This window comes from Monodelphis domestica, chromosome 4, assembly GCF_027887165.1.
Source record: "Monodelphis domestica isolate mMonDom1 chromosome 4, mMonDom1.pri, whole genome shotgun sequence".
NCBI lineage: Eukaryota > Metazoa > Chordata > Mammalia > Didelphimorphia > Didelphidae > Monodelphis > Monodelphis domestica.
The window spans coordinates 105,755,371-105,781,509 of NC_077230.1; the positions used below are offsets into that span (position 1 = coordinate 105,755,371).

The 26,139-nt window shown below is 38.1% G+C and overlaps 1 protein-coding gene across 5 annotated transcripts in view; it reads left to right on the forward strand.

The window, feature by feature from the left end:
* ARHGEF4 (Rho guanine nucleotide exchange factor 4) overlaps positions 1–26,139 on the forward strand; it is a 518,865-nt gene that overhangs the window by 10,374 nt on the left and 482,352 nt on the right. For all 5 annotated transcript variants that reach the window (XM_056793688.1, XM_056793685.1, XM_016433561.2 and 2 more), the window contains exon 2: positions 22,566–22,601. In XM_056793688.1, the coding sequence (XP_056649666.1) occupies positions 22,566–22,601 (36 nt within the window). The remainder of the gene's footprint in view (positions 1–22,565; positions 22,602–26,139) is intronic.

Below are 26,139 nucleotides of genomic sequence, written 5' to 3' on the forward strand. Positions count from 1 at the left end.
TCTTAGCTGTGTGATGCTGAGCAAATCCCTTAACCTTGTTTGTCTCAGTTTCCTCATCTGTAAAATGTGCTGGAGAAGAAAATGACAAAGCACTCTGGTATCTTTGCCAAGAAAACCCATATGGGGTCATGAAGAGTTAGACACGACTGAACAGCAATATAAAAACATTCCCTTTGCCTGAACATCAGTGACTGAGTTGTCAATAAGCATCAAACCATCAAGTGATAGTTTTAATTGGTTAATGAGCACTGTCCTTACCATATCAGGCAAGTAGTCCAGGATTGTTTATAGTCCTCATTACACAGATGAGGAAAGTGAGGCTTAAAGATGTTAAGTGACTTACCTATAGTTATAGAGCTAGCAAGCATCAGAACCAAGCTTCAGACCTAGGTATTCTGACTCCGAACCAAAGTTCTGTCCATTGTACCCCATTAGGTCTTTATTACAGCACAGTTAAATTGTCCAAATTGCTTTCCTCTCAAAAATCCAATGAAGAAGGTAGTCCAAGCAAAAAAAACCAAACTACTTTGCTGATGAGGAAATTGAGTCTCAGAGAAGTTTCAGAACTCTCTTGTTCACAGAGCTGCTGAGAGTCTATGTAAATTCTCACATCTGGGTTTTTGGATTCCAAGACAGATCTCTTTTTTAAACCCTTACCTTCCTTCTAAGAATCAATACTGTGCATTGCTTCTAAGGCAGAAGAGTGGTTAGGGCTAGGCAATGGGAGTTAAATAACTTGCTCAGGGTCACTCAGCTAGGAAGTGTTTGAGGCTAAGTTTGAACCCAGGATCTTCCACCTTTTGGCCCGGCTTTCAACCCACTGAGCCACCTCACTGCCCCCACAAGAGCTCTTTTGACTAATCCATCCTGAATTATGATGCTGTCCATCAGCTCTGGCAGCCAGGGACTGAGTCTGGAGAATGGATTCTTCTCCACCACTTCAATATAAAAAGCAGGGTGGATCTGAAGATGTGAAATAACTATTGCTTATTTGGAAGAGTTTCAGTTGTAGCTGGTGGCTCAGGGAATGTCTGCCACTAGCCTGACAGTGATGGGTAGTAAATCCAGTGATATCTCTCTTAAGATTTTGCTGCCATCCCTAGATAGTAAAACTCTTAGGTGGCATCTGTAGAATGAAATTCAAGCTCCTCTGGTTGGCTTTCAGGACTCTCTTCCAGTCTGGTTCCATCCTCCCTAGCAAACCTTATCCCCTCTACCAAAATCCTTTCCAGTCAAGCTGTTCTGACTATCCCCTACATATACCATGTTTATTCCTGCCTCTGTCCTTAGTCCTACCTTCTCCACAAAGCATACCACAATAGCAACAGTCAACACTGATCTCACCTTATTTTTTAAAAAAAAGTCCTTGCCTTCTGTCTTAGAATCAATTGTGTATTGGTTCCCAGGCAGAAGAGTGGTAAGGGCTGGGCAATGAGGGTTAAATGACTCACCCAGAGCCACACAGCTAGGAAGTGTCTGAAGTCATATTTGAACTCAGGACCTCCTGTCTCTAGGCTTGGCTCTCAGTCCACTGAGCCCCCTAACTGCTCCCATGATCCCTCTTTTCGACCATTATAATGTTTATTATCTCTACAGCACATTTTAGCATTTGAGTATATTCAATTTAGCAGATTATCACATAGTCTTTTCTTCTTTGATTCCTAATCCTCATTTAGAATATAAGCTCCTTGAAGGTAGGGGCCATGAATTATTCTTCCTTATTTGCCCTGAAGTTCCTTGCACAGGTGTGAATATACAACAAGCTCAATATGCTCTTGCAGATGAGAGGGGAGCTGAAGCAGCCCCTTCTGTCATTTTAATCTTCTTGACAATGATAGCATTTGCTGAGTGTTTGTGGTTGGGAGAACGCAGAACTAAGCAACGTGCATCAGTTGTATTGTCTGGAAAATGGGAATATTTTCAGCTAAAATTTGCCCTGTGCAATAGCACCAATTTTCTCTATTAAAGCCTTCTTAGAAACCAAGGTGCATGTACAATGATCCCTTGTCTGTCAATTTGGTTGAAGTTGGCACTGAGCAGTGTATGGGTGGTACCCTCTATTGGCATTAAGCTGCCTTTATCAATTTAATGCCAAGGAAGCCAACCCACCCACTTGGTGTAACTGCATTCCAAAATGGCAACTCCTCCTTTTCCCAAGAAAAAGCCAAGCCTTTGTCTAGTATGAAAAAGCTATGCATGGCTGGCACTTGGGGGACCCTGACCTTCCAAGATGTTGCCACCACACAATAAATACAACTCTTCTCCATATAGGCAGGGCTGACTAGGCTGGGCAGGCACTCCATTGTGTGAAAAACCCAAGGGGTTTTGGAGGCAAAGCAGCCCATGATGACTCAGGGTAATGACATCTCAGTCCAATACTCTAGGGAAAAAGGGAAAGAACAGAATTGAATAGCACTCTCCCGGTCACCAGAGAATTTCCCCTGCCAAAACCCTAAAAGAACTCCCCTCCAATTTTACTTTATTTTAGTTTATTCTTTGTATTCCCCCAGAGATTTCAGTGCCTCGTATTACCTGCCCAGGTAAATCCTGTGTAACTTTCAAGTCCCAAATCAAGTGCCATCTTGATAAATTTAGAAAATACAGGAAACTTATAGAGGACATTTTAGTCCCCGCACCTAGAATGATGATGTGGATATGCTGGGGATAGGATGTTCTCACCAGTAATCCCATCTATTAGGGAGGTTAACGCTAGTGGATTTTTGGAATGGAGAGTTCTGAGTTTCCTTGGGCTATGCGAATCAGGTGTTCAAACTAAGGTCAGTGTTCATATGATGAACTTCCGGATTGCCGAGGGAAGTGTGAACTGTTAATCAATCATGAGAGTAACTCCTGTGTGAGAGTAACCTTGGTGAGAAAGGGAGACCCAGCCTTTTTTTTTTTACCCCTGCCTTCTATCTTAGAAATGATATGGGTTCCAAAGCCGAAGAATGGGAAGGGCTATGCAATTGAAGTTGAGTTGCCCAGGGTCACACAGCTAGGCGTGTTTGAGATCTGATTTGAATTCAAGTCTCCCATCTCCAGGTCTTACTCTCTATCCACTGAATCACCTAGGTGCTCCTGAGAAAAAAACAAAACAAAAAGGTGACCAAGAAGTTCAACAACTCCCTTCCCTTCTGAAACTTATATTTTACCTGGACAGACAATGTAAAAACACATGAATCAATAAGAGAATGATAAAATTTGTAGTAATTTGTTTGATCTTGACCATTACATTCCTTAGAACTTAACGAAGGGTAGAAATCAGTGTGTGCTAGAGAGGTCCTCAGAAAAAAACTTATTGGACCTTAAAGGGAATGTGAGAATTATTTAAAAAAAAAAAAGAATAACACATATACATTCCCCCTTAAAGTTTACAAAGCTCTTTCTTCATAGCAACCCTGTAAGGCAGGTTTAGCATACACACACACACACACACACACACACACACACACACACATTTAATGAATACAACTCTTTATGTAGTACTGTAAAATTGAGATTTGAACTCTGGACTCCATTCCCCAGGAGTCCTTGCTAGCTCCCAGAGTGCTTTGTAATCACACTGAATTCTTGCCTGGGTGAGAACACAAATGATTATTTAAAGGAGTTCTGCACCTACTTAGGGGTCTTTTTGGACTTCCGTTTTGGAGCAGAGGCGTCTCTTCCATGATGTGAGATTATCTTGTCTAGGTCTCTCTGGCCTAGGCACTTGTTTTCTTATCCTGTATTTTCTTTAATCCTTAATCTTTAACAAACCTCATAAAAATATAATACTCCTTTCAGAGAGAAACTAATTTCTACCTGCCTCAGTCTCCCCTAAATTTTAATCTTTACAGTACTGACCATTTGCTGAGAACTGAGCCAAACACTTAGGATAAAAATATATAAAACAAGACAATCCCTGCCCTCTAGGAGCTTATACTCTTTAAAATCATGTGTGCACATATTCACACATATATATACATGAGTATATGAATATATCTTTATGTATGCATATATATTCTCTAATATGATAAATATATACATCCATGTTTACATATGTGTATATCTATCTATCCTTCTGTATTAGGTTTCTTCAAATGTTTTAATCTCTCTCTCTTTTTTTAATCAAACATTTGTTTTTTCCTTCCTCCAATATCTTCCCCACTGGAGGAAAAAATGAAATATAAAATTTTTGTAACAAATAAGCGTATTTGGGGCAGCCAGGTGGCATAATAGATAGAACTTCAGACCTGGAGTTGGAAGGATCGTGGTTCAAAGCTGGACTCAGACACTTCCTAGTCACATGGCCCTGATCACTTAAATCCATTTACCTAGACCTTGCCTTTCTGTCAGAGTTGTTACTAAGACAGAAAAGTAACAGTTAACCCCCCCTCCCCCAATAACCATAGTCAAACAAAATAAATTTCTGTACTGGCCACTTCCAAAAACATTTATTTCATCCTGCATATTAATCTGTCACCTCTACTGTAATTCGTTGGCTAGTAATCTTTATCATTGTTCCTTTGGAATCATAGTGGATCATTGCATTGTTTAGCACTCTTAAGTCTTTTAGAATTGTTACATTGATGTTATAGTAAAAATTGTTCTCTTGATTCTGCTCCATTGATACTGTATTGATTCATAGAAGTTTTCTAGGTTTTTCTGAAACTGTCTTCATTTCTTACAACACAGCACTAGTCTATTAAATTCGTATGCCATGAGTTGTTTTTCTATTCCCTAATTGATGGGTAATCCCTGGCTTCCAGGTCTTTGCCACTCCAAAGAAGCTGCTATAAATACTTTTGTATATATAAGACCTTTTCTCTTTATAAAAAAAAAATTCCTTTAGAATGTAAGCCCCTCTATGGGTAGCAGTGGGTCTGCACAGTTTAGTAACTTTTGGGGCATGTCTTCAAATCACTTTTTCCAAAGGATAAGACTTAGATTCAGTGAAAGAAAGAACATAGGGAACTTGGGTGTGAATAAAGACAAGAAATTAAATACCAACATGGCAGGTTCAGGAGACTCAAGTTTGACCATATTAGTTCCCTGCCCCCCCCCCCCCAATTCTGTTCACAACTTGTTGCCTCTAGAATACAAAATTCTTAGCTTGGCATTAAACATGAAGCTTCAGCCTACCTTTTTAAGCTTTTCCTACATTATTCTCCTTAAGACACAATAACCTGTATCTAAGCTGTTCTATTGCCTCTTACTTGAAGTTAGTATTTTGTCTCGTGCCTTTGTTTTGTCTCTTTGCACTAGTTGTCTTCCATGCCAGGAATGTACTCTTCCTTTCCTCATCTTTTCTTCTTACAATCCCCAGCTTTCCCTCCCCCGGCAAATAAACCCTTACCTTCCAATTTAAAATCAATACTTAGAATCAGTACTCCCCTGCCTGCCCCACCCCAGCTTCTTCTTCTTTTTTTTTTTAATAACCCTTACCTTCTGTCTTGGAGTCAATACTGTGTATTGACTCCAAGGCAGAAGAGTGGTAAGGGCTAGGCAATGGGGGTCAAGTGACTTGCCCAGGGTCACACAGCTTGGGAAGTGTCTGAGGCCAGATTTGAACCTAGGACCTCCCGTCTCTAGGCCTGGCTCTCAATCCACTGAGCTACCCAGCTGCCCCCTCCCAGCTTCTTTTAAGGTTCCGTTCATGGGCCATGCTCCTATAACAAGCCTTTCTTGGTCCATGACCACGTAGAGCAGCTAACAGTTAGCACTTACTCCCTCTTTCCCAAATTACTATGTGTGGGCATCTCTGTTCTCACATTTTATTCCCCACTGGTAGAATGTAAACTCATTGAAAGTAGGTGTTGCTTTTCATTTTGTATTTGCATTCCAACCACCTGATGAGGTGCCTATGAACTGTAGATTCTCACATGCTTCTTGGATTGGATTGCCCTGGACTGGATTGAGAACAGGGAGGAGACTAGTCTGCCTAGCTTTCTCTTGCTCTGCCTAAGCCTATGGAGGACAATTTGGTCCTTTTAAAGCCATAGAGGAGGTTATAAACCGAGACAGATGACAGGAAGATTGAAAGGGTTATTCAAGAGACATTAAAATAAGAATCATTTTCCTGCTAGTGAGACAAGTCTATTTAGTTACGTAGTGAATGAGAACTCAGTCTCAAGAATTGCTATGTCAGGGTGAGGAGGGGAGGGACTGCTTGTCACACTTTGGGATTCTTTGGTAAGGCTTTCTAAAGGAGGTGGGTTTTTGCCAGGTAGAACTATACAGTAGGCTATTACTTAGGCCTCTCTGAATGAGGCTAGGATTGATCAAAGTCATATCACCAAGCAGTAGATTTGATCTGGGAATATTTTAAGGTCAAGGAACAGATGAATATGTTGAAAATACTGGACTTAGCAAGATCAGCCTTTTGTGGAGGTAGAATATGTAAAGCTTTCAAGGAAATCAATGTCCTACCCCAGACAGTTGCTGAGCTGGGATTTGAACTCAGGTTATCTGCCTCCAGACTCAGTGATATGCACCATATTGTCTCCTACTAGTAGATTGGGTGTGATAACACAGTCCATTAACTGGTGTATGCTGAGTTTTTTGTTTTTAGCATGTTAGGATTTACCAAAGCTTGAATTCAAAAGCTATAAGGTCTTTGAAAACAACATCTTCACATCATAATCAGGCATCAGAGAAGGAATTTAGTGAATAAATCTCACCCTTCCACCATCAATGTTATCTTTTGACAAATCCACCTTTAGGGAAGAGATAAATAACAATCAAACAAATTCTTCCTAGAGTCCTACCCTTCAAGGTGTTTCCTGAGAGCAGTTCACATTCAACTTAATCCCTCATATCTTCTCCATCTCCAGGTCTATCTCAAAATCTTCAAGTTGGAAGTGACCTCATCTAATTCAAACTGTGTCTGACCAATAATTCCGTCTATAACGGAATGCTCATACTCATTCATTTTGAGATTTCAAGTGAGGGCAAACCCCATTACACCCTTTTTTATTTATTAAATTTTAAAAAAATTACCTGTTAAAAGCAATTTTTGCCAGTACCAAATTGTTTTGATGACAGCTGCTTTATAATATAGTTTGATATCTGGGACAAATTGGTCAAAACAATTTGGTACTGGCTAAGAGACAGAAAGGAGGATCAATGGAATAGACTCAGGGTAAATAACCTCAGTAAGACAGTCTTTGATAAACCCAAAGACCCCAGCTTCTGGGACAAAAATCCACTATTTGAAAAAAATTGCTGGGAAAACTGGAAGACAGTGTGGGAGAGATTAGGTTTGGATCAACACCTCACACCCTACACCAAGATAAACTCAGAATGGGTGAATGACTTGAACATAAAGAAGGAAACTATAAGTAAGTTAGGTGAACACAGAATAGTATACATGTCAGACCTTTGGGAAGGGAAAGACTTTAAAACCAAGCAAGACTTAGAAAGAGTCACAAAATGTAAAATAAACAAATTTGATTACATCAAATTAAAAAGTTTTTGTACAAACAAAACCAACAAAACCAAAATGAGAAGGGAAACAACAAACTGGGAAAAATGTTCATAACAAAAACCTCTGACAAAGGTCTAAATACTCAAATTTATAAAGAGCTAAATCAATTATAACAAAAATCAAGCCATTCTCCAATTGATAAATGGGCAAGGGACATGAACAGGCAGTTTTCAACCAAAGAAATCTAAACTATTAATAAGCACATGAAAAAATGCTCTAAATCTCTTATAATCAGAGAGATGCAAATCAAAACAACTCTGAGGTATCACCTCACACCTAGCAGATTGGCTAACATGACAGCAAAGGAAAGTAATGAATGCTGGAGGGAATGTGGCAAAGTAGGGACATTAATTCATTGCTGGTGGGGTTGTGAATTGATCTAACCATTCTGGAGGGCAATTTGGAACTATGCCCAAAGAGTGACAAAAGAGTGTCTGCCCTTTGATCCAGCCATAGCACTGCTGGGTTTGTACCCCAAAGAGATAATAAGGAAAAAGACCTGTACAAGAATATTCATAGCTGCGCTCTTTGTGGTGGCAAAAAATTGGAAAATGAGGGGATGCCCTTCAATTGGAGAATGGCTGAACAAATTGTGATATATGTTGGTGATGGAATACTATTGTGCAAAAAGGAATAATAAAGTGGAGGAATTCCATGGAGACTGGAACAACCTCCAGGAAGTGATGCAGAGTGAGAGGAGCAGAACTAGGAGAACATTGTACACAGAGACTGAAACACTGTGGTACAGTCGAATGTAATGGTCTTCTCCATTAGTGTCAATACAACGCCCCTGAACATTCTGCAGGGATCTAGGAGAAAAAACACTATCCGAAAGCAGAAGACAAATTGTGGGAGTAAAAGCACTGAAGAAAAGCCACTGCATTACTACAGGGGTGGAAGGGACATGAATGAGGAGAGACTCTAAATGAACACCCTAAGGCAAATACCAACAACATGGAAATGGGTTTGAATCAAGGATACATGTGATACCTAGTGGAATAGCGCGTTGGCTATGGGAGGGGTGGTGGAAGGGGGGGGGGGGAAGAGAAAATGATCTTTGTTTCCAAGGAATAATGTTGGAAAATTACCAAATAAAATAATGTATAAAATAAAAAAAAGCAATGTTTGACAATTGTTTTCTGACATTTTGAGATTCAAATTCTCTCCCTTCCTCTCTTACCCCCCACCTGAGGCAGTAAATAGTCTGATATATCAGTACTTTCCAGAAATATGCATTTCCATATTCCCCATGTCTTGACTGAAGATATATATCATATATACAATAAAAAATTCACAAAGGAAATAAAGAGAAAGATGCATACTTTGATCTGCACTCAGATTCCAGCAATTCCTCTTTGGCTATGAACTGGATTTTTTTTTTTTTATCATGAGTCCCTTGGGGTCATCTTGGAACCTTATTTGCTGATAATAGTTTAGTTCTTCACAGCTGATCATCATCCAATATTTCTGTTACTGTATACATTTTCCTCCTGGTTCTGTTCATCTCACTTTGCATCAGTTCATATAAGTCTTTCCAGGTTTTCATTTCTTATGGTTCAATTACAACCATATACCCCAGCTTGGTCAGCCATTCTCCAATTGATGGACACCTCCATTTCCAATTTTTTGCCAATCCAAAAAGAGCTGCTAAAAATTATTTTGTATGAATAGTTCCTTTACCCCTTTTTTGATCTTTATGGGATACAGATCTAGTCGTGGTATTACTGGGGCAAAGTGTATGCATAGTGTTATGGCCCCTTGGAAATGGTCACATATTGCTTTCCATATATGTTGATTCAACTTGTAGTAGTTCAAATAGTGCATTAGTGACCCAATTTTCCCACACCCTCTCCAAAATTTATCAGTTTCTTTTTTGGTTATATTAGCTACTTTGATAGTTTTTTAAGTTGTTTTTTAGTTTGTTTTAGTTTGCATTTCTCTGATAGTGATTTGGAGTATTTCCTTATATAACTTTAGATAATTTCAATTTCTTCATCTGAGAACTACCTGTTGTTAAAGGGATTTTTAAAATCTCTCCCTCTGTCTCCTTGAGAGACTAGACAGAGCAGGATTTCTAAGGAGATCAGAACTCACAGGAGTCAGTGAGCCAGAGCTGAAGATTCCATTATTAAAGAGACCAGGACCTGAGGGGAGGAAGTAGCCTGCCCTCTGACAGGAAGTTAGGAGAGACAGTTGATCAGTGAGGGGAAAAGGAAGCTGCTGCTGAGGAAAGGTCTTTTGCCTCTGGGATCTCTAGAGAGCAGGAGATCTGTCTCTGAGGCAGGGATCTGCTGGCAGATGGCTACTGACAGTTGGGCTGCTATAGAAAACTGATCGAAGGAGTGAATGAATGGTGGCTGTCTATTATTTTAGGGAATTAGGTAGTTAGTGAATAATTTATAGATAGAGTAGGTTAAGATAGGTCTGGTGTGCCAACAGAAGAACATGTCCTGAGAAGACAGAGATAGTTTTAGGAAATTTTAGGTATATATATATATATACATATATATATATATATATATATATATGTGTGTGTGTGTGTGTGTATATATATGGTAGAAGATTAATAATCTTTCCTCTTTTCTATCTTTCTATCTGTACTTCTTTCTCTAATTAAACAAAGTTTCTGTTAAACTGCTCTTACAAATATCTCATTGGCTTTTCACAAAAATCCTGAGAAGTAGGTGCTATTTTTATTCTCATGCTGCCATTGAGGAAACTAAAACAGACAGAAGTGAAGTAATTTGCCTGGGATCATACAGCTAGTAAATGTCTTAGGTCAAATTTGAACTCAGGTCTTCCTGACTAAAGGCCTAGTGCTCCGTCCATCTAACCCATTTTTATGTCAAACTTTTGACTTTCAACTAAAGGGATGTCCCTCAATTGGGGAATGGCTGAACAAAATGTAGTATGTGATGGTGATAGAATACTACGGTGCTATAAGGAATGATGAACAGGGTGATTTCAGAAAGAGCTGGAAAGACCTATGTGAACTGATGTGGAGTGAAATAGGGGCGATCAAATGTGATAGATTTTATTGCTACAGTAATACAACAATCCAGGACAATTCTGAGGGACTTATGAAAAAGAATGCTATCTACTTCTAGAGAAAGAGTTGTTGGAGTATAAATGCAGATGAAAACATGATTTATCATTTGTTTATTTGGCTATATGGTTTGGGGTTTTGGTTTTATAAGATTATTCACTTACAAAAATGAATATTATGGAAATATGTTTTATCGGACAATTTATGAATAAACTAGATTGAATTGCTGATCAACTCTTGAGGTTATATTTCTATACTGCTTTATAGTATAGGAAGCATTTTCCTTAGAGGAGTTCTGTGAAACAAGACATAATGGAATTATTATTCTCATTTTATTGACAAGGAAGCTGGTCCCCTAGCCACTGCTGGGATTAAAAAATGTAAATCTTTTGATTCGCGGCCAATGTCTTTCCATTATTTCACACTATCTCTATGATTCTCAATAAAAAATGAATTGACTCAAATTGGATGAAGATCATTCATATTCAGAAATATTATGCAGGGTCCTATGCTATTCTTATTCAGCAAAGTTCTAGTCCCTAGATTTCATTGTGCCAAGACAATACTTTGGAGATTTCAGAAAGATTTTCAGCAACAAAATACAAATGGATATCAGATGTACATTCACTTGGGTATTCTAATTCTTAGAGATTTATTCTGATAGAAAACTCAGACTAATTTAGCCCCCAAAAGAAGTCTTTCAAGGGGAAAAGTGTAGGGTATGAGGAGGAGGGTAAAGCATGGTAGCACCCCTTAGATGTTTGAAGAACCACCATGTAGGAGAAGAATCAGAATTATTTTGAATGCCTCCAGAAGTAGTTCACTATTGCAGGAAGTCAGATTTCAGTGAAAAACATTTTTAAAAAATTTTATTTAATTAGATGATTTAGAATATTTTTCCATGGTTACAAAACTAATGTTCTTTCCCTCTCTTCTCCCTACCCCTTCCCATATGTGATGCACAATTCTACTGGGTTTAACATGTGTCATTGATTAAGACCCATTTCCATATTATTAATATTTGCACTAGAGTGATCATTTAGAATCTACTTTCCCAGCCATAGCTCCATCAACCAATGTGATCAAGCAGTTGTTTTTCTTCTGTGTTTCTTTTCCTACAGTTCTTCTTCTGGATATGGATAGCGTTCTTTCTTGTATGTCCCTCCAAATAGTTCTGGATCACAGCATTGCCACTAATGGAGAAGTCTATTACATTTGATTGTATCACAGTGTGTCAGTCTCTGGGTATAATGTTCTCCTGGTTCTGCTCCTTTCACTCTGCATCAGTTCCTGGAGGTCATTCCAGTCCATGGAATTACTCCACTTTATTATTCCTTTGAGCACAATAGTATTCCATCACCAACAGATACCACAATTTATTCAGCCATTCTCCAATTGAAGGGCATCTCCTCATTTTCCAATTTTTGGCCACCACGAAGAGTGCAGCTATGAATATTCTTGTACGAGTCTTTTACCTCATTATCTCTTTGGAGTACAAACCCAGCAGAGCTATGGCTGGATCAAAGAGCAGACAATCTTTTAGTGCCATTTGGGCTAGTTCCAAATTGCCTTCTAGAATGGCTGGATCAATTCACAACTCCACCAGTAATGCATTAATGTCCCAATTTTTCCACACCCCCTCCAGGATTCATTACTTTCCTTTGCTGTCATGTTAGCCAATCTGAGGTGGTACCGGAGAGTTGTTTTGATTTGCATTTCTCTGATTATAAGAGATTTAGAACATTTTTTTCATATGCTTATTAATAGTTTTGGTTTCTTCATCTGAAAATTGCCTATTCATGTTCCTTGCCCATTTATCAATTGGGGAATGGCTTGATTATTTTGTACAATTGATTTCGTTCCTTATAAATATGAATGATTAGACCTTTGTCAGAGGTTTTTGTTATAAAGATTGTTGCCCAATTCAGCTAAAAACATTTTTGGAAACTAGAGTTATCTGAAAAAGTAGTAGCCTGCCTCCTTAGAGTCAGGGCACTCCCTATTATTGACTGGATGATCATCTGTCAAGCTGTTGAAAAGAAGATCCTTGGATTGGGTGGGACTTTAGATTATATGACCTCAAAGGTCTGGGATGGTACGATTTTATTCAACTAAGAACTCATATGCGTCCCTTTTATTCTTCTTTTTGTTACAGTTTCTCCATATATGAAAATAGGGATAATATAATGTTTCTTTCTTAGCAAGCTAGGATTTTGTGATGACACAGGGAATATCAATACGCTGATTCAAAATGTACTTCAAGTTACTTGTTGGTTGGACTGTGCCATTCAAATATATCTTATGTATTTTATTTTATACATTTAAAAACATTCTGAAAAGTTTTATGTTCATTGGGTTTACCAAACTGCCAAAGGGGTTTGTGACACAAGAACATGCTTAAAACTTCTGAGTTAAAGAGAAGTCAGGGGAGGAAGTAGCAGGAATGTGATCCATAAAGGCATGTATGTGGTAGAACTTCTAGAATCCCATCATTTGTTAGGAGCATAAGGGAGGGAATAGTGTGAAACATGGCAAATTAGAGAAATGACTCCCCAGGGAATTTAGTTCCAAGAGGGAAGCACTTTGGTTTTATAATTAGATTGAGGCTTCTCAATCAATAAAACCCAAGATGAGTGAGGAGATGATAAGAGGTCCTTTGCCTTGCCAAGTCAACCAGCTTAGATACTGAAAAAAACTTACTGGTAGGATTGCTGAATCACCATTTATTCTTTTTGTGGGTACATATTCATGTTTTCCCCAATAGAATGTAAGCTCCTTAAGGTCAGGGACTATTCTAATTTTGTCTTTATGTCTCTACATCTATCACAGAATTTGGCATGTAATAGGCATTTAATAAATGCATATTTATTTAAAAACTCTTACTTTCCACCTTAGAATTAATACTGTATATTGGCTCCAAGGCAGAAGAGCTGTAAAGAGCAGGTAATGGGGTTAAGTGACTTGCCCAGGGTCACACAGCTAGGAAGTGCTTGAGGCTAGATTTAAACCCAGGATCTTTTGTATTCAGGCCTCTTTCTCAATCCAATGAGTTACCTACATGCCCGATATTGATTTATTGATATTTGAAAAAAATCACAGAAAATAGGAAATAGAGCAGTGGTATCAAACCAAATAGAAACCAGACAGCTAAACCATAATAAAAATTCTTGCTGGCTGCATATTGATTTAGAAAACCACATGTTATCATTATCTATATTCCACTATATTTTTATTTATTTTGTTAAAGATTTCCCAAATATACATTTTAATCTAGTTCTATAAGTACCAGAAGGGCTGGGATGGAATTAGTCTTGGGGGGATGTTTGGCATCTCTATGACTAAGGATTACAGGGAAGAAAATGTCCCATTTATTTAATTTAATATATTATTATTGTTATGTTTTATTTAAGTATTTTTCCATGATTCATGTTCTTTCCCTCCTCTTTTCCCTCCCCCCCAAAGTTGACAAGCAATTTCTCTGAGTTATACATGTATTATCACTCTGTACCTATTCCATATCATTCATTTTTTCCCATTTATTTTAAAAAAGAGAGAAAAAGAAGGTAGATTTTTTTTTTCTCAGATCTTAGGTCAACGAACTTAAATTTAATTCTGGGCAAATGTCTAACACATTATAAAAGAAAAGTAGTGACTTGGATTTGGAGCTTATTAATTGATCAGATTCAGAGATTGGTGATTAATGGATTGATATGTGTCTTGAGGAAAGTCTATAGCTATATGACCTTGGGAGAGTCATGTAACCCTGGTCTGCTAGGTGATGCTAGAGCACTGGGCCTTGAATAGATGCTTCACAAATTTGTAGAAGAAATAGATGTAGGGACGATATCAGATTTGCTTAGATATGGCATGGACTAAATGGCCATTTCAACCCGAAATTCTGTTAGTCAATGACAGTGGCTCAGGCCATCTATTAATACTAAATTTGGGGCTCTTAGGAATAATGACTGGAAGCAGTTATGAAACAACTCCAAAAATGTTCTGTAAATGCGTAGGAATAAAAGAACAGTACTGAATGATGTGTTTACAGTATGGAATTTTAAAAAGATTGGTCATCTTGTGTTTGGACAAGCTGCATTTATTTTGGAACCTTCTGCCTTATTAGGTAGTGCATTCCCTATTACTGAAAGGGTTCACAAAGAAGGTATATGACCACTTGTAGGGCATGAGGTAGAGGGGATTCCTCTATTAGACAGGAGGATGGTCTAGATGACTTCTATGGACCCTTCCAACCTGAAATTCTAGGAGTGTCCTTTCTTTTAACTCTTCTAGTACTAATAGTCGTCACTACACAATCTAGATCTTGCTTTAATGATGAACAGAGCTGTTCTCTTTCATGAGGACGGGTGCCAATGTATGTGTTCTGAACCCTTCAAAGCAGAGGGACCAAGCATAGCAACACCAAGAATTCTGCCCCAATGAGATTAAAATGTAATTAGGAAGTATTTAACAAAATAAATAAAAATACAATAAAACATAGATGATGTAAATTTGTGGTTTTCGAACTCAATTATAGCCCATAGGGATTTGTTTCTATTTGAGTCTGACATCACTATCCTAAAAGCATATATCACAGGGCTCTTCACACAGGTGGCACTCACTAAATACATGTAAGATTTTTGCTAATTGCATTTTGAAAAAAATGCCATTTTCAAGCAGAGTTTTTGGATTGCAACTCTCTCATCCTGAATTTTCCTGAGGCTTCTTTCTCATTTGAGCCAAGAGGTCTTTTAGTTTATACAAAAATAATTTCATACTTGAGCTACTGGAGAGTTTAAGCTAATATTGACAGAGTGTTTTTCACCTCAGGTTGCCCCTCTGTAATTATATAGGTCTGCTGTAGGCCAGATCACATCTCACTGTGTAGGACTCGAGTGAAGTTGTTGTAAAAAATGTTGAAGCCATTTTCTTTGGCTCTCCTGAGAGTCTCTGCATTCCAGCTGCTCTCAGTCTAAAAAGACAAATAAATTCTTGGTGTTTGCACATATTTTTTGTGAGTATATTTGGCTGCCAAAACTGACAGACAACTCTTATACTGTTGGGGAGAAAAGCAACATTTGCCCCTTTTTATTATATATTTTATTTAAGACTTCAGTTGTTGTCTAGTTCCGGAGGGTTTAAAAGAAGGAAAGGAATAAATCACAGACTCTTCTATAATTCAGAATCAGAAAATCTAGGTTCAAGTTCCAGCGCTTCTATTTCCTAGCTGTGCAGGCAAGTCACTACATAAGCGTTATAGACCTCAGTTTGCTCATCTGTAGGATGAGGATGAATTACACTGTCTACTTCACAGTGTTGTGAAGATACTGATTTGTTAACCTTAAAAGTCCTATTTAGTGTTGGTAGAGTTATGAACTGATCCAACCATTCTGGAAAGCAATTGAGAATTATGCTGAGATCTTTCTAAATGTCCACATCCTTTGGGCTAGAGATACCACTGCTAGGAATACACAGTGGGTACAGGTCTGTGATAGATACATAGAGCATTGACTCAGTGCTCATTATGGACTAGATACTGTGCTGAGAAAGGTCTTCTAGGCACCAAAATATTTCCAGTAGCACTTGGTTGTAATCAGTAACTAGAAGCAAAGAAGATGCCTCCTTATTGAGGAACTGCCAGCTAAATGGTGGTACAGTACTGGAATATTACTAAGGTATAGTAAATTATAAAAATGATAAATACGAAGAAATATCGGAAGGTTTAAATCAACTGACATAAAGGAAAATAAGTAGAACCAGGAAAACAGTATGTGTAATAATTACAACACTGTTAATGGCAAACACAACAACAAAATAATGAAAATTGAATGCTATAAAATTGTAATTACCAAGTTTGGCCTCAAAGAGCTTTGAGAATGTGCCTCTCTCCGTTTTTTTTTTTTTTTGTGTGTGTGTGTGTGGAAGTGGGGGGGAATCATTGGTGTAGAACAGTGAATATTATGCCAGACTTGGTTGATATGTTGTTTAGTTTTGCTGAACTATTTGCTCCTTTTTTATTCTTTGTCAAAATGGATGGTTGTCTGAGAGGAGGAGGAGGGGAAATAAATAATTGAATAAATACAACATTAACTATATACACATAAAAACGTACTATTTAGAAAAGATGATTATCATAAAGTAAATGATAATGGCCAGAACTACTGGACTGAACATCTGGAAATAAGAATCATAGTAGCCATTCTGAAACTAACTTGCTAGATGACCTTAGGCAAGTCATTTTACTTCTCTGACTATTTTTTTTCATCTGTAAAATAGGAATGATAATATTCATTCTGCCTTGTCAGTTCTTAAATTTTATTGTCTTAAAGATTTTCCTGAGGCTTAAGTAAAAGTAAAGAAACCTCCTGTCTCTGGGTCTGGCTCTCAATCCGCTGAGCCACCCACATGCCCCCAGAGAAACATTTTTAAATGGGTGAAGGGGGAGCAGATAATGAGAGTTCCATTTTGGACAAGATTAGTAAATGTCAGAGATTGGATCTGAGCTGACACTGCTATCATTAAATCACTGTTAGCTTACCTCAAAAAATATCACATAGAATGATATATCTGTTGACAATTTATTTGTTTTGGGCTTTTACAAAAACTCTTATTTTGAAAGTAGAATGAGAGTAGAAGTATGAACACATAGAGACACATTTATAAACCTCAGTCACTGAGAAGTGACTCAACATTACTAATAGAGAGAGCATTTATTAAACACTTGCTATGTGCAGGACAGGCACTAAGCACTGGGGATACAAATACAAGAAAACAAGGTGGTCCCTCCCATCAAAGGAGAGGACGGTTGGTTAGCACCGTAGATAGAGTGCCAGGCCTGGAGTCAGGAAGATTCATCTTCCCAAATCTGTTTGCAGACACTTACCAGCTGATTGATTCTGGGCACATCACTAACCTTATTTGCCTCAGTTTCCTCATGTGTAAAATGAGCCTAAAGGAAATGGGAAACCACTCCAGTATCTTTGCCAGGAAAACCCCAGACGAGATCATAGAGTCAGATACAACTGAAAGGAGTGAACAACAATTGTCAAAGAGGTTACGTTCTAACAGAGGAAGATGAAAATATAAAGGCAGACTGGAAGCAGAGGTGGTGGAGCAGTCTAGAGCGTGCTTGCATTCAGCTAGAAGTAGAATGAGCAACATTACTGGGACTCCTTAATAAATGAGCAGCCAAGGATCACCATCATGGAGCAGGCCTCAGGGCAGAATTGGAGCAGTCTGGAGAGTGCCTTGGACTTGAGGGGAACGTGGTTTCCTGTCGAACTGCAGGACAGCCACTGTTTGAGGGGTTGTTGGACTAGCGTCCAAAGGCTATTCATCTCCGCCATGGACTGACTGTCTGTCACACGTGCATGCGTTCTGTTCCTTGACTTCCTGGTGGCTGACCCGCCTGACCTTTCAGAACTACAAGGTCATTGCCATTCTTGGCTCCTTCTAAGAGTGGCCAAAGCAGACTAAAGCAGTGGCTAAAGACACTTGAAAAGTGCTCTACAAGTTCAAAGTATCATTATTTCCCAGGGATTTTAATGCTTGGGTCAATTCTAAGGATGTTGAATTCTTCATTTTACTGATTCTCTTTTCTCACTTTTATTTATGCAGACTTTCTCTCCCTATGTGTGAATTTAACTTATTCAAGATCCTCCCTTCCTCTTTCAAAATCCACTGCTGTCTGCCCTTCACCCTCACTCTATCCCAACAGGTCAGAAATATCTTCATCCTTGAGTCACGGGGATGAGGTGTCTAGAGCAGATAGTTGACCAGTATGTGATGGGGCTGCTGGACCAGGAGGGAGTAGTTGCTAAGAGGGGTACTTGGTTTGGCAGCTTCTTTCTGGGATTTTAGCCTGGAACAATTGCTCAACTCCCTCCCTCTACATTCCTGACTCAGAGAGGACTGTCTGCTTTAAACTAGGCATGCTTTGAAGACAAAAATGAGCAGATATTCCATACTATCTCAATTGGTTAAGCTTTGGGTCTTGAAAATCAGATTGAATGAATTCTCTTCTCTCTATTTCCAGAAAGGGTATTTTTCTAGATTTTAAGGAAGAGTGTTCTGATGGATTAGTCAGGGTTTCTTTAAAAAAAATCCTTACTTTCCATCTTAGAATCAATATTGTGTATTGTAGTTTCAAGGCAGAAGAACAGTAAGGGCTAGGCAATGAGTGTTAAGTGACTTCCTCAGCTTCATATAGTTAGGAAGTGTCTGAGATCAGATTTGAACCCAGGACTACACACCACTAGCCTGGCTCTCCATCCACTGAGTCACCTAGCTGCCCTGCAATCAAGGATTCTTAACCTAGAGTCCATCAACTTAAATAATATTTTTTGATAACTGTATTCCCATATACTTTGATTTTCTTTTTAACCCTGTGTATTTTGTTTTATATATCTAAAGACATGATTCTGAGAAGAGATCCACAGGCTTCACCAACTTGCTGCAGGGATAAGACATACAAAAATGATTAAGAACCCCCTCTAACAGATCTTCTCTTGATATAGGTTATAGCAGATTATTTTTTGACTGATGACTATTTAGAAATTTGCTGGGAATACATAGAGTTATTGATGCTACATATCCTCTCTTCCCTGGTTTCTACTAGTTGATAGAGCCAGGTACATGTGTGCCCAGGAAAAGTATATACAAAGCATACAAAATAAATACCAAGTAATAACAATAATGATGATGATGATGATACTTGACATATATATGGCACTCTAAGGTTTGCGAAACGTTCTATAAATATTCTCATTTTATCCCCACAATGGCTCTTTATTATGAGGTTGTACATACTTTGTATGTGTACATATTGTCTCTTCCTATATTGTATGATTTTTCAGGGAAGAAATTGTTTTATTTCTGGCTTTGTCTGCTGTATACTTAACACAGGGTCAGCACATGCTTATTGTCAGTTGTTTCAGTCTTGGCTTATTCTTTGAGATCACATTTGAAGTTTACTTGGCAAAAATATTGGAATACTTTGCCCTTTTCTTCTTCAATCCATTTAAAAACTGAGTCAAACAGGTTAAATGACTTGCCCAGGGTCATTCAGCTAGTAAGTGTCTGAGCCCAGATTTGACTTCAGGATGAGGTCTCTGTGACCTCATCTGAACTCTGACCTGGCATCAATCTACTGGTTTGCCTAGCTGCCTACTTATTGTTTCTTGAATTAAATTCTCCCAACTGTCTCTCAGAGGTATTGTTTTCTACATCAGCACTGATTTACAGTGTTTCTTTGTGGGTTGCAGAAAATAGTTTTGGTCATTAAAGTGAATATTTGATTGAGAACCTGTGGTCCTAAGATTATAAATGAACTATTAAAGTGGCAAAATCAGGACTTGAAAATTCTCTGGCCTCTGGGTCCTCAGCTCTTTCTGCTGCTTTGAATTTGCTCCCATTCTGTGGTAGGTGTGAGAACGAAGAGGAGGGAAACAAATAAGTGCCTACTATGTGCTCAGCATTGTGTCAAGCATTTTACAAATATAATATAATTTCATCCCCACAACAACCTTGGGGCATAGGAGAAGGTACTCTAATTATCTTCATTTTACAGTTGTGGAAACTGAGGCAGACAGCAGTTAAATGACCTTCCCAGGACCACATAGTTAATAAGTGTCTAAGGCGACATTTAAATTCAGATCTTTCTGACTCCAGTTCATTGTGTCACTTAGGTTTCTCTGCCCTTGGGGAACTCCCCAAATAACATGAAACATGATTTTTAAGCTCTAGCTTGTATTAGAGTACATGATCAGTCTTAACTGACCTGATTCCTCTCTAAGTCATCCCACTCCCTACTAGAAAGATTTGTTAAGCTCAGAATCTTGGATTCAGATGCTATACAATTACAGTTGAGATGGGGTCATTTTGGGGTGCTTACATACTAGCATTTAGCACTTTCCAAGTAAAAGTAGATTTAGGGGAGAGGAGGGAGATAGTGAGGTTGGGGATTTGGACAGGGCAACAATGTACTAAGTTGTCTTGGAATTTTTAGCTTGGCATTCTATCAGCCGTCAGCTGTTCTGTTGGGTGTGTGGAATTTTGGGAAAGGAAAGCCAACTATTTTAGTAATTCACCTCCTTCAATTTACAGTAAATCTATTAACGACCTTTGAAAAGTTTGTAGGGAGGCATGGTGGGGGAAACAGGGTAGGAGGCCAGGGGTTGCACCAAATGATCTTCTCTGTGAGAGACCTTTTTTGCTATGAATAAAAAGTAAAGGCTCCCCGTTTGATATTTCTGCCTGGGGTAAGGAATGGTGATGATGTGGGGATGGGGAGACTAAACTGAAACTTATACTAGCTGCTATAATCCCTTTGAGAGTCTTGTTCCCAGGCCACATCTCCAAGAAAATAATGAGCAGTATGTGGGTCCTAGCTCTATGACCTGGTGTCCTTTTCTACCCTGGTCTACTTTATTCTCTGATGGATATTAAACAAAGTATTTTTGGCTTGTAGGAAATGCCCTTTTATATGTCACCTTAATTTCCGTCTGTCTACCCATCTAATTTGTGTAAGGCCACTTAGACAATTGATCGAGCTCTCCTAGGGATCACTTCCTACAACAAGACTTTTCCTGATCTTTCTGCACTTTGCCACCCCCCCCACCCCCAGTTTTGGCCCTTTCTCCCTTCTAAAATTACATTGAATTAATTTTATTTTCACTTATTTGTGTACCTATTGGGTATCCACCCTCCACCACCAGAAGACCAAAGAAGAGGTTAGAAACCATTTCTGTCTAGCACATAATTTGTGCTTAATAAATATTGAACTGACTTAAATCGGATTGAACTTTCACCACCAAAGGAAATGAGTAAACCAACCTACTCCCTAAGGAGTGTGGCAGAAATACCAATGTGTCTTACATTAAGCAAAGCTAAAATAGGAACAAAGAAATGTATACATCTGGTAAATTGGAGGTTGATTACTTGCTTTACAAAGGGATCAATGAGAGGATTCTTTTAAGTCGTGCAGTGATTGTTACAATGGGCCTGGAATCAGGAAGACCAATTTCAAATCCATCCTCACACACTGACCTGGGGAACCCTAGACAATTCAGTTACCTTCTGCTTGTCTCAGTTTCTTCAACTATAAATTTATGGGTGGTAGTGGTGGTAGTAATAATTGTAACACATAGTAGGTGCTTAATAAATGCTTAGTTAGAACGTGTTAGAACATTTAAAATAGGATTCAATTAACTTATTTTAAAATTTAAATGTAAATTAATATTAAAAATTAACATTAATTAAAATGTAAATTAATACTAAAATATAATATTAAGTAATTAAAATTAAATTAAATTTAAAATGCAAAATTCTAGAATCTTTCTAGAATATATCTATGATACAAAGTAAGGGGCACCCATAGCTACCAAAGCTTCCTTTATAGTCTTCTATTGACAGTTTCTGTTTCATACCTCCTTTTTTCTTTTAAACCCTTACTTTCTGTCTTGGAGTCAATACTATGTATTGGCTCCAAGGCAAAAGAATGGTAAGGGCTAGGCAATGGGGGTTAAGTGACTTGCCCAGGGTCACACAGCTAGGAAGTGTCTGAGTCCAGATTTGAATCTAGGATCTCTCATCTCTAGGCCTGGCTCTCAATCCACTGAGCCACCCAGCTGCCTCCATACCTCCTTGTTTTTATTCATCTTTAACTCATCATTTCCTTCAATTATTTAAAAACATTATTCTAAGAAGGAGTTCATGGGTTGCACTAGACAGGCCCCCAAAGGGGGGGCATATCTGACATAAAAATGATTAAGAACTTGTGATCTAGCCCAACTTTGTAATCTATAAAGGAGACTGAGATCTAGAGATGTCTCAGAAGTGACCAGCTATAATAAGCATTTGAGTCTGGATTCAATCCCAGGTTTTATGAGAACAGGCTATTTACACTTTCTGGTTCTTAGTTTTCTTATCTTCAAAAATGGCCTCTGGGGCACCTTCTAGCTATACTGTGCTGCTTGTGACATGTTTTTGGTTATCTCCATTATTTTTCTTTCTAACTTTCTATGTTGTTTCTGTCTTTTCTTATTTTTTTCTCTGCAGAAAGCCTATGAGCAAAGATCACGTTCATCTAAAAAGGTAAGATTTTTCCCCCCCATCATCACATAGCCAGAATTTCTAGAGGGGAGTGTTTGAGAATTCAAGTAGCTACTTGTTGGAATTGCTCAAGGAGGGTGGTGGAAATTAAAGGCCAAAATATTGGGAGAGACTGCTGGTATTGTAGGTGTTCAGAGAAGGGAGCTATTGCCGTGGCCTGGGTCAACCTTTATGCATGAGGGGAGACGAATTCACTGTAGCTATTGACTTACTGAATGCTTGTCTTCCCCATCCTTGAGAAGAGAGAAAACATCTGAACTAAATAAATAGTTTTCTTTTGTCTCCTCTCATCTCTGACTTCTCAAACTTCTGTGGTACTTTCCAGGTTTCACAAATCTCCTGTTTGTGATTTCCTATAGCACAATTGTATTCCATCATAACTGTATTCTACAATTTGTTTGACCATTTCCTAATTGCAGAATATCCGTTTATTTTTCAATTTATTGACACTACATAAAGAGCTGCGATATATGTCTTTGTACAAATACGTCCTTTCCTCACTCTCTCTTTTTTAAAAAAAATCTCTTTGGGAGACAGACCTGGTAGTGTTATTTCTGGGTCAAAGATTATGAAGTTTTATAGTCCTTTGGGCATAGTTCCAAATTGCTCTCCAAAATGTTTGATCAGTTCACTATTTCACCAATTACCCACATCTCCTCCAACATTTATCATTTTTCTTTTCTGTCATATTAGCTAATCTAATATGTGTGAGGTGGTACCTCAGAGTTGTTTTAATTTGCATTTCTCTAGTCGATGGTGATTTAGAACACTTTTTTCCTATCATTATAGATAGCTTTGATTTTATCATCTGAAAACCACTTGTTTATGTTCTTTGATCAGTGGAGGAATGATTTATATTGACTAGTTGATCATTTGGGAAATGGCATATTAGAAATTTGGCAATTCTATATATATTTGAGAAATCAGACCTTTATTAAAGGCATTTGTTATACATTTTTAACAACTTTTGACTTTCCTTCTAATCTTGGTTACATTGGTTTCATTTGTGCAAAAACTTTTAAATTTAGTATAATCAAAATTTTGTATGTTATAATGTTCTTTATCAATTATTTGGGTCATAAATTTTTCTCTCATCCATAAAGATGACAGAAAAATTATTCCATGTTCCCCAAATTTGCTTATGGTATCACCCTTTATGTCTAAATCTAGTATCTATTTTGATCTTATCTTAGGTTATGATGTGAAATGTTGATCTCTACCTAGTTTCTGCCAAATTGTTTTCCAGTTTTCCTAGCAGTTTTTGTTAAATTGTGAGTCCTTGTCCCAAAAGCTTGGATCTTTGGGTTTTATCAAACACTAGATTATTATTGTCATTTACTACAATGTATTGTGTACCTAATAATCTATCCCATTGATTCATCACTCTTAACAAGTATCAGATTGTTCTGAAGATTACTGCTTTATAATACATTTTGAGATCTAGCATTATTCTTTTTCAAAGCTCTTCATTTCTCCCCCCCTCCCTATTTGCAACTATAAATAATGCTGGAGCCCCTGGGGCTCCCCAAGTAACTTTCCTGAATCTGGTGCCTGACCCAAGATACTTATTCCAGTTAGGATCTAGCCTTTACTCTGCCTTTCTTCTACTAACCCCTTTATCAAAGAACCACAAGAGCGATTGGTTCCAGTCTTCTTTTGGGGATCTCCTCAAAGGGAGTAAGACAGGATGGGAGTCAGAAGACAAGGGCTTTAATCCCAGTTCTCCTTCTAATTGTCTAACCTAAGGAAGGTGTCTAGCAAATGAGAAAACTGAGAAACCCTTTTTACTAGATACTATTGTTCTACTAGTCTTCAGAGACATCACACTGTTCTAGATTATCTCATAGCTCCTTCTCTGTCTACTTTGCCAGCTAATAGTACCTTTCCTGACATATTACCTCAGTTGTCCTCACTTTTCTCATGTGTCAAATGACATCACTGATATATAATAAGGATCAAATGAGAGAATGTGAAAGTACTTTTTACTCTTAAAATTTTTTAAATTTTAGATAAATGTAAGGGGTTATTATCATTCAGTTTATGTGTACCCCCAAAGATTGGAATCAGGAGGGAGATGAAGGAGGGATTTTGGAACGGAATGTTCAGTATGGAAGGGAGGAGGAGAAAAGAAGAGAATGTCTAAGAAGCCCCTGGGATACATCACTGACAGTTTGAACAGCCTTCAGAATTATGTCACAGCAGAGAGAACAGAGACATCACTCACAGCCATATACAACTGTAAGGTTTACAAAGCAGATTCTTCATGGGACCCCTTTTGGGGATAAATAGGGAAACTCATCATCCCCAATGTACAGTAAGTAAACAATCTATACTGACTCAGATAAAGAAAAAATCTAGCAGAGTCAGACCAATCAAGATTGGTTTGATTCAATTTCAGTTTGAAGTATATTTTAATATTCCTGTGGTTTTTTCCCTGATGACAATTTAAGAAAATATACAGATATGACTTGATCAAGAGTTCACTAGGTATTTCTTAAAAAATTAATTTAGGTTTAGTTCACATTTTTATTTTAAAAGTTGGGTTCATTTCAGGTTTCAGCAGATTTACTGTGTGTGGTTCATTATGGTTTGGGCTTCCTGATTTGGTTTGGTTTAAGTGACCCTGTTTACCGTTATGGCTCATTACACATCAACCAAATGGACTCTTCCCACTGGGAGGGTGGGTTTTTTGAGAGCCAGTCAGATGAGACTGATAGCTCCTGGAGAGTCAGAGACTATATTCTGCTTCTTTTGTTTTCCCAACAGTGCCTAGTCTGGGCCTGGGTACACAGTGGACATTTAGTAGGACAGTGGAAATTTGTAAATGAATAGATAAATGAGTAGTTGGATGGATTGATGGAACCATGATGGTTCACTGCAGAGCTGGGACACCTAGGTTGCAGTATATGACTGTGATGGAGATTTAACTTTTGTATGGTTAGCCTCTAATCTAGACTGTTAATTACCATTCGTAGGACTTCATTTTCATTGGGTGCTTCATCCAGAGCCCAGTGGTAAGGCTGCAAATTCGAGAATCTTAACACAATAGTGGTCTCTGTCTTGGATTGTCCTCCATCCATCAAAGGCAGCTAGGTGGCATTATGTTTAGATCATGGGACTTTGGGCCAGGAGGATTCAAACTCAAATCTTGCCTTAGACATTTACTAGTTGAGTGAGCCTGTCTGCCTCAGTTTTCTTATCTGTAAAATGGGGGGCAATAATAGCAAAACCTGTACTCCCTCATGTCTGTTTCAAGGGTCTAATATTTGTAAAGTATCTTGCAAATCTTAAAGTGATATAAATGCTATCATTTAAAATGACTACTAAAACATTTTCACTTGCTAAAACCCTACTAAAGAGAAACATTTTAGTAGGTCTGGTTCCTATTTAAAAATGTATATTCACCATGTATTTTAAGAAGTCAGTTTTGGTACAGTTCACATTTCTGAAATGCAATATCTGGGTTCTGGTCAGTAAGCTTCAGCAATTTTAAGTGGAACTCAGGTATTGCCTCCTCCAT